The sequence below is a fragment of the Vicia villosa genome, linkage group LG5 (genome assembly GCF_029867415.1).
Source record: "Vicia villosa cultivar HV-30 ecotype Madison, WI linkage group LG5, Vvil1.0, whole genome shotgun sequence".
Classification (NCBI taxonomy): Eukaryota; Viridiplantae; Streptophyta; class Magnoliopsida; order Fabales; family Fabaceae; genus Vicia; species Vicia villosa.
This window is the reverse complement of record NC_081184.1, coordinates 53,905,201-53,915,360: the sequence shown is the minus strand read 5'-3', so window position 1 is coordinate 53,915,360 and position 10,160 is coordinate 53,905,201. Positions and strand designations below refer to the sequence as shown.

At 38.6% G+C, this 10,160-nt stretch overlaps 1 protein-coding gene across 1 annotated transcript; it reads right to left on the bottom strand.

Annotated features, from left to right (window-relative positions):
* Positions 1-1,030: 1,030 nt before the first annotated feature.
* On the bottom strand, positions 1,031-2,411 carry LOC131604672 (uncharacterized). The gene is made up of 2 exons (XM_058877099.1): positions 1,790-2,411; positions 1,031-1,044 (listed from the first exon to the last, which is right to left on the bottom strand). The coding sequence occupies exons 1-2, from the start codon at positions 2,409-2,411 to the stop codon at positions 1,031-1,033; spliced, it is 636 nt and encodes a 211-aa protein (XP_058733082.1).
* Between the last annotated feature and the right edge of the window lie 7,749 nt (positions 2,412-10,160).

Sequence of the window (10,160 nt, the reverse complement as noted above, 5' to 3'; positions counted from 1 at the left end):
CCTTGTGGTTTTTGAACCTTAATTGTTGCTACTTGTTGATAATGATCAAGTCCGGATTTGGTTGAAATCCCTTTGTCAGTTGCACCATACTTGTTCATGTCTTGTAGCATGTCGCATGTCGACTCGTTGCTATTGTTTAATTTTGCTAAAGCATGAAATGTTTGTTAACAAGGTGTTTAAATTGTGCACTCATTGATATGTGAAGTCATGGTTAATCGTGAATGCTTGATCTTGCTTTCGATGCTCATAATTGCTAATTCATGCTCTTGGTGCAACACCGACGCGTCGATTGTTGGCATATCATTTGATGTTAATTTTCATGCATGAATTGAATCTCATATGTTGTGTACAATGAAGTATCTTGGCCCTTCAATGCATGTTTTATCATTGCTCGCATGACGGGCGTTTGCGGTGGTTTGTATTGCGATTGCTCGCGCGAGATTTTGGGTTTTTTGTCGTTTTTGCCTGAGTAGGTCGACTTATGACCCTTGTAGGTCGACCTATTGCCTTTTTGCCTGTCTCGGGTATGCGCATGCTATAACACCCCACTTTCCCATACAAATATATATATATATATATATATATATATAATTATAAATACGTAAATAATCAGAGTAATACAAGTAGGATGTCACATCTTCTGAAACAATTCACAAAACATGTCTTGGTTCAATAAATTTCATTAAAACAAAATTTAATAACACAGCGGAATTTAAAACAGTTTATTAGAACTCATGGCACTAAGCCCTCAACAAATAATTCGTCTCCACTAAACAGGAGGTCCGATAATAAAGTCAAAATCAAGATACGTAACTATTTGACAATTAATTGAAAGGAAAACAAAACATAGCGCATCCCAACATTCCCGTGTTACGTATCAGAGCGACTCCTAAGATTCGATCAGGTAACACTCGAAAATCCAAGCACTACTCTGGTACCTGGTTATCTGTACTCCCGAAGAAGCACAAACACAACAACAGAAAAGGGGTGAGAATTTCATTCAATAAATATACGGTGAAATATCACATGTTTAAGGAGTAGTATCTACACCACACACAAACCACAATCACAAACGGATTCTCACACCGTCACATCTATTCTATGCTATTAACCCCTAACCCGATAAAAGATACTAATCAGATAAGTCCCCCCTTACCTTAGCCAAATTCTTGAATTGGGACTTCTTCCTCTTTGGTTCTCCTTCACTTTCTTCAGCTCTTCTTCTCACAACTTCTAGTTTTTCACGTTCTAATTTCTTTCTCCTCTTGTTTTCCCTTATTTTATGAAAAATATAAAATTAGGAATGGGCTCCTTCACAATTACACCCCCACTTTACTAATCCTACCGCATGGCCCAATAACTTAACATTTTATATTTTTCCACATAATTCGATAAAATGTTAATTTCCAATAATTAATTTAAAACTCAATTAAATTAATTAAATAAGAATTTTCGAGATGTTACACTTTCTCTTTTTCTACGTTCTTCACAACTTTGTCAAAAGAATTCTTCCTTCTAATTTTTTCTTTATTTTATTAATCTCTTACAAATCCTTAATTCTGCTAATGGGCTTATTACACACCCTCCCAATTACTAATCACCTACTTGGCCCAAATAATTAATTAACCATTTTACTACATTATAGTTAATTACTAAACTAATATAATAATAATTAAACTAACAGTTTAAGCACCAAATACACCAAATAACTGCGTAATAAAATAAATATCGAAAACGGGGCGTTACAACTCTCCCCCACTTACAATATTTTCGTCCTCGAAAATCTTACCTCGCTCTAACAACTCGGGGTAGGATTCCCTTATCTTGCTCTCCATTTCCCACGTCATACTTTCTCCGGTAGTCCCTGTCCAGACTACTTTCACCAACGGGATATCTTTACCTCTCAGGGACTTTATCTCACGATCTATGATCCGAATCGGCATCGGCTCTACTGTAAGATTCTCTCTCACTTGCACATCATCCATATGAATCACGTGAAATGGGTATGGAACATACTTCCGAAGTTGTGACACATGAAACACATCGTGTAGATTTGACAGGTTAGGCGGTAATGCCACCCTATAAGCAACGGTCCCAACTCTCTTCGTAATTTTATAAGGACCAATAAATTGAGGAGTCAACTTCTTATACTTCAGGGCACGACCAACACCAGTCACAGGCGTGACTCTTAGAAACACATGGTCACCCGATTCAAATTCTAACTCCTTCCTTCGCTTATCATGATAGCTTTTCTGTCTACTCTGTGAAGCCTTCATCTTTTCCCGGATTAACTTTACCTTATCTGTAGTTTCTCGTACAATTTCCGGTCCAAGTACTACGCCTTCGCCAGATTCGTGCCAACATAGCGGAGTTCTACACCTCTGATCGTACAACTCTTCAAAAGGTTCCATTCCGATACTAGAATGATGATTGTTATCATAAGTAAACTCGATCAACGGAAGATGAGTGCTCCACGGACCTCCTTGTTCGAGAACACATGCTCTCAACAAGTCCTCTAGAGACTGAATAGTTCTTTCAGTTTGACCATCCGTCTGTGGATAATACGCCGAGCTCAACCTCAACTTAGAACCCTAACTTTCTTGCAAGCTCCTCCAAAAATCAGAAGTGAATCTCGGATCTCTATCCGACACAATGCACAACGGAATACCATGCAACTTCACAATCACCCTGACGTAGATCTCGGCTAACTTTGCTACTAGATACGTGATGTTAATAGGTATGAAATGAGCTGATTTTGTAAGCCTATCAACAATCACCCAAATCGAATCGTGTCCACTCGCGGTATTAGGAAATCCCGTCACGAAATCCATCGAAATGCTATCCCACTGATAACACGAAAATGTATCGTTTATTTGGCTCGATTTATATCAATTATTTCCCGATTTTATCTTAATTATGTTGCTTTATGTTGGTATTATGCCGGTATTTTCTATGTTTTCAGGTTTTACGCTCATATTGGGACTATTTGTGAAAAGGAAAGAAATTGAGCTAAAATCACTACTATTTGTGCCTAAAAGATGGAAAAGAGGTACTGTAGTGAAGTGGAGGTGCAAATGGAATGAATCAAATGTGAAGGGTGAAAATACGATGGATCAAGCATGGAAGCCCAGCCCACGAAGCTGAGACGCCCGTCTAAGGGCCCAATTGCATAGGAGACGCCCGTCTCCAATGTTCTAGGGCCACGTCATCAAAGGAGACGTCCGTCTCCCAAGCTCACCCACGATCATAGGCCACGTCATCGAAGGAGACGTCCGTCTCCACCTTTTTCTCACTTCAGGGCGCACGTCTCCACCTTTTTCTCAACTTCCCACGCACTATCTCCACTACTTCTCACGTGATGCTGAATGTAACTTCCATTGCCATTCACTATATAAAGGGTCTTAGCATTCATTTGAATGCATCCAAGTTTTAGGCGCGGAAGCGCTGTTCATAGTTTTAGGCATAAATTATCACTTTGTAAAAGTGGTAGTTTCTCACATTGAGGAACTACCACACCATTAGTTTTAGGCCTACAATTTATGTACTCTTGGATCACAATCTTGCCGACATTATTTCAAAGCTTTATTCAAGTTTGTTTCGTCTGCTTTACTTACAGGTTTATTTATTTGCAATTATTTTAGTTTCATGTTCTTATAATATTGTTTTATCATTATAATTATAATATGGTTATTAATTATAATTTCATGTTTAGTAATTATAATTCCATGTTTAATAATTATAATTTCATGTTTGTTTCTTTAAGTATGTCTGGCTAATTTATTTAGATGTCGGTATGTAAAGTAATTTAACCGTAGGGATCCGAAATAAATTGGCTTAATTATATTTTATTAACTATCACTTGTTTTTGGTTTGTATGTCTAATTTAATTAGTAAGTCTTAAAACCAATAGAGCGAAAGTTTGAGGGGTTAAGACGGTCAAAGGTTAAAATCAATAGAGCGAAAGTTTGAGATCTTTAACTGGATAGTAGACATAGGACATTAGTTTTAAGGATGGCGAAAGCGTATTAAAACTAACTAGAACTTATTTATTTCCAAAAAGTGTTTTTACACCCGAGCGGGATGGCGAAAGCGTACGTTAGGGATATTAGCATGTTCCGAGTCAACAGAGCGAAAGTTTGAGATTAGGAGATTTAAATAGATAACGACTTCATAAGACAAGCATTTTATTAACTATGTTGTTTTCAAAAAGCGTTTCTAAATCTGGTGGGATGGCGAAAGCGTACATTAAGAGTTAGGATCGTAGTCTGAATCAATAGAGCGAGAGTTTGAGAGGAGGACTTTTAAATAATATAATTAGTAAAGATCTTTGATTTAATTAGAATCTGGCCAATAGAACTTCGGATCACCTAAGTTAGATGAAATACATACTGATATCCGTTTGTTATTATATTTTACCTAGATTTTAGATTTTAGTTTCCCCAGTTATAAAAAAACCAAATATCATTAGCCTTAGCTTTACATAGTAACTTTAGATAACGGTAGGTCGATTTATAGCCCCTGTGGATTCGATATCTTTTAAAACTACACGACACGACTGTGCACTTGCAGTTATCCCGACTAATAGACACGTAAAGTCGCGATCACCCACTTCCATTATGGAATTTCTAACGGTTGAATCAACCCTGCAGGCTTCTGGTGTTCAATTTTCGATTTCTGACAAGTTAAACAAGCATACACAAACCGTGCCACGTCTTCTTTCATTCTTGGCCACCAAAATATCTTCTTCAAGTCTTGATACATTTTAGTAGCCCCAGGATGAATACTCAAGTTACTCCGATGACCCTCTTCTATAATCATCCTCTTCATGTTATCGTCATCAGGGATACAGATTCGATCCTGTAATCTCAACACTCCTTGCATGTCCACCTTAAAATCACTCCTTTCGGATTTGCCACAGCCAACGATAATGTCTACTAGTTTCACATCCAATTTCTGAGCTTCTTTGATACTGTTCAGGAAGTCATTATCAATTTTAAGCATTCCCAACTTCACACTCTGCAGTGTCACTTCACAAATCAAGCTCATATCTCGGAACTGCTCGATCGATTCTAACTCTTTAACCATCATAGCTGACATGTGCAAGGTCTTTCGGCTTAAAGCATCAGCCACAACATTTGCCTTACTGAGATGATAGTTCATCCCGAAATCATAATTCTTCAGCAATTCTAACCATCTCCGTTGTCTCATGTTCAGCTCCTTCTGGTTAAATAGGTACTTCAAACTCTTATGGTCACTATAAACTTCAAATCCAGAACCATAGATATGATGCCTCCAAATCTTTAGTACGAAAACAACAGCAGCGAGTTCCAAATCATGTGTAGGGTAGTTCTTTTCATGAATTCTCAGTTGCCTTGATGCATAAGAAATCACCTTACCGTTCTACATAAGTACACCACCTAAACCCATCAGAGAAGCATCGCAATAAACCACAAAAGGTTCTCCTGGGTTTGGTAATGTCAAAACCGGAGCTGTCGTCAATCTCTTCTTCAATTCTACAAAACTTTCTTCATATTGTGCATCCCATATGAACACTTTACCCTTACACGTTAACTTAGTTAACGGAAGTGCCAACTTAAAAAACCCTTCAATAACTCGCCTGTAGAAACCGGCTAAACCCAAGAAACTTCTGATCTCAGTAGCTGACTTTGGAGTATCCCATTGTAACACAGCATCTACCTTAGATGGATCTACAGCAATGCCACTACCAGATATGACATGTCCCAGAAAACTAACTTCTCGCAACCAAAATTCACACTTGGACAACTTCGCAACTTCCTTTCTTTCAACACTTGCAATACCGTCCTCAAATGATCTGAATGCTCTTGCTCTGATTTAGAATAAATTTGGATGTCTTCTATGAACACCACGACAAACTGATCTAAATACTCATGGAAAATACGGTTCATATACTCCATGAATACTCCTGACGCGTTCGTAATGCCAAAGCGCATCACCGAATATTCATAATGTCCATATCTTGTTCTGAACGCTGTCTTCTGAACATCTTCATCTTTAACCTTAATCTGATGGTAACCCGACCTCAGATCAATCTTGCTAAAAACACTCGCACCCACCAATTGGTCCATCAAATCATCTATTCTCGGTAGTGGGTATTTATTCTTAATGGTTACTTTATTCAGCTGTCTATAATCTACACAAAGTCTCATGCTTCAATCCTTTTTCTTTACTAACAGCACTGGAGCTCCCCACGGTGATACACTTGGTCTGACAAACTTCTTCTCAAGTAAGTCTTCTAATTGCTTCTTCAGTTCCGTCAATTCAGATGCAGACATCCTGTACGGTGCCATAGAGACAGGTCTGGTACCCGGTACAAGATCAATCGTAAACTCAATTCCTCTTTCTGGTGACACGTCAGGAATTTCGTCAGGAAAAACCTCAGGAAATTCACGTACTACCGGCAACTCATCGATGATATTCTGATTTTTGATTGACAATGTTGCCATTAGCGAGAACATCTCTACTTCTTTCAACAATTGTCGTACCTGCTTAGACGACACTAAACCAGCTTCTTCCTCTTCGGCAGTTGAAAATCTCACAGTCTTGTTATAACAATTTATGTGAGCATAGTTATATTCTAACCAATTCATTCCCAAAATTACGTCTAGCCCAGCTAATGGCAGACACACTAAATCAACAGCAAAGTCCCTGTCGAAGATCGACAACGGATACTTTAAACAAACAAGAGATGTAGTCACAGACCCTTTAGCTGGAACCTCAACTACCATCTCACCATTCATCGAAGATAGCACAAGACCTAATCTTTTAACACATTCAGCAGCAATAAAACAATGAGTAGCACCAGTATCGATAATAGTAATTAAAGGCACACTATTGATGAAACAAGTACCTCTAATGAGTCTGTCTTCGGTGCTTGTCTGAGTACCAGCCAACGCGAACACCTTACCACCAGATTGTGCTTTCTTTGGTTTCTGACATTGACTTCCAATGTATCCTTCTTCGTCGCAATTAAAACAAACCACTTCTTTATGTCTACATTCAGACATCATATGACCAGTCTTGCCACAACGGAAACACTTCTTAACTTCATCAGTGCTGTAAGTACTCTTGTGACCAGCCTTTCCACACTTAAAACACACAATCGGAGCAGGAGCACCTCCCCCACTTGCTCTATGGCCCGGAGCAGCTCTCTGTTTGCCCTTGCCAGCTGGAGCGTCATAAGGCTTGCCACGTTGCTGATTCTTCCTGCCTCTTCTATCACTGACAATCTTATAGTGAGCAGCATTATCTTCCTCAAAAATTCTACAGCTGTCTACCAAGTTAGGGAAAATGTGAATCTACTGATACCCTATAGCCTTCTTGATCTCAGAGCGTAACCCATTTTCAAACTTAACGCACTTTGAAAACTCTGCACCTTCTCCATCATAGTATGGATAAAATTTGGCCAATTCAGTGAACTTCGCAGCATAATCGGTCACTGACATGTTCCCTTGTTTCAGTTCGTGGAACTCAATTTCCTTCTTACCACGGACACTCTCAGGGTAGTACTTCCTCAGAAATTCCCTTCGGAACACATCCCAAGTGATCTCTTCACTTGCAGCTTCTAGTCTCTGACGTGTTGCTAGCCACCAGTCGTCAGCTTTGACTGCTAGCATATGTGTCCAATAGCAAACTGTTTGTGCCTGAGTACAATCCATTACACGGAAGATCCTCTCGATCTCCTTCAACCACTCTAATGCTCCATCGGGGTCATGCTTGCCCTTAAAGACCAGCGGGTTCTCCCTTTGGAAGGTAGCCAAACTGCGAGACCCATCATTCTCACCAGCATTAGGTTGATGTTCCAGAGCTTGAGCCATAGCCTCCAAAGCAGCACCAATCGCAGCATTGTTCCTTCCAGCCATTTTAATTAAACACTGCAACAGAAACACAGTTAGATAACGAGATTAACAATACTCGATTTGTTAGCGACTCAACTACTTGGTCGGACAGACCGACCCGCTCTAATACCAATTGTAACACCCCACGTTCCCATACAAATATATATATATATATATATATATATATATAATTATAAATACGTAAATAATCAGAGTAGTACAAGTAGGATGTCACATCTTCTGAAACAATTCACAAAACATGTATTGGTTCAATAAATTTCATTTAAACAAAATTTAATAACACAGCGCAATTTAAAATAGTTTATTAGAACTCATGGCACTAAGCCCTCAACAAATAATTCGTCTCCACTAAACAGGAGGTCCGACAATAAAGTCAAAATCAAGATACGTGACAATTTGACAATTAATTGAAAGGAAAACAAAACATAGTGCATCCCAACATTCCCGTGTTATGTATCAGAGTGACTCCAAAGACTCTATCAGGTAACACTCGAAAATCCAAGCACTACTCTGGTACCTGGTTATCTGTACTCCCGAAGAAGCACAGACACAACAACATAAAAGGGGTGAGAATTTCATTCAGTAAATATACGGTGAAATATCACATGTTTAAGGAGTAGTATCTACACCACACATAAACCACAATCACAAACGGATTCTCACACCGTCAACCACACAACAACATCAATACATGACATTACAATCAATTAAATGAAATGAAATGCAACTATCAACACTACATGCATGTGGTACCAACAGAGCATAAGCTCCCAATAGTTGCCATTTTATTGGAGGCAATAACAAGGCATAAGCCTTCAACAATGCCAATTCAGGCCAACAACAGGGCATAAGCCCTCAACGACATATGTATGCAATATGGACATCCAATCAACACAAACCAACAACACCAGGCATCAGCCTTCAACTCATTGCCATTAGGCTATCAACTTGTTCAACAACACGCAATTATAATTTCATCTCTTATAGTTAATAATCATAATAGTCAACATAATCTCATCACAACATTTTATGTCCAAATTATAAATTTTATAATCTTCCTATATCGGCTTAAGTCCTACTAATCAAGAGATTTCAGAAAGGTATTCCTATTACTCAAGAATCGGGAGAAAACATCACAAAACGGGAAATTCTGCGCACTAACGTAATCATATGCGTACAGCTAGGCCATACGTGTATACCCCCTTGCCCATACGCGTATCACCAGAATCAGATTTGCACTAAAACTCTCCCATACGCGTATCACATCCTCATACGCGTATGACCTCTCTTCCATACGCGTACCATAAGCATTCCACCAGAAGGTTGCACTATGTTGGGACAGGACTGCGTATCATACGCGTATAGCCCCCTGGGTTTGTCCCTCATACGCGTATGGCCCCATCCCATACGCGTATCATACGCAAACTGACAGAAAAACTGTCTTTCCAAGTCTGCACTCGCACCAGTTTGTTCTCACTCGTTTTCATCACTTCCAGTCTGCGATTTCAGATCCAAAACATCATATTTTCACCTATTAACTCACACCTTTCATCTAGATTCATTAACCTGTTATGCTACATCAATTTTACATGATAATAACTCAATTCCTACTCATCAAATTGGACAGTTATACATTCAGATTCAGTTCCTCTTATGAACATAACAACAACTCATCCAACATCCAAATGTATATCATAATTCATCAATTCAAATCAGAGTTTTTGTCCAAAAATCACACAACATTATCAGTCAAGAAGAAATACATACAATGCAAGCCAATTCATACATCAAGGAAGAAATCAAACTCATCAATCATAAAACCTAAAGAGGGGAAGGAACCCTCACTACCCTCTCATATTGTAATCACCATATAAAGAACCCATTCTCCCCCTTACCTTAGAATTGAGCTTTGATCCTTTAACAATGGTGGAAGTCTTCCTTCTCTCTAGCCCTAGCCTCTTTCTCTGTTTCTACGTTCTTCACAACTTTGTCAAAAGAATTCTTCCTTCTAATTTTTTCTTTATTTTATTAATCTCTTACTAATCCTTAATTCTGCTAATGGGCTTACTACACACCCTCCCAAATAATTAATTAACCATTTTACTACATTATAGTTAATTACTAAACTAATATAATAATAATTAAAATAACAGTTTAAGCACCAAATACACCAAATAACTGCGTAATAAAATAAATATCGAAAACGGGGCGTTACACACGCTGACCCGGTAGGTCGACGCACACCCTTTTCAGGTCGACGCA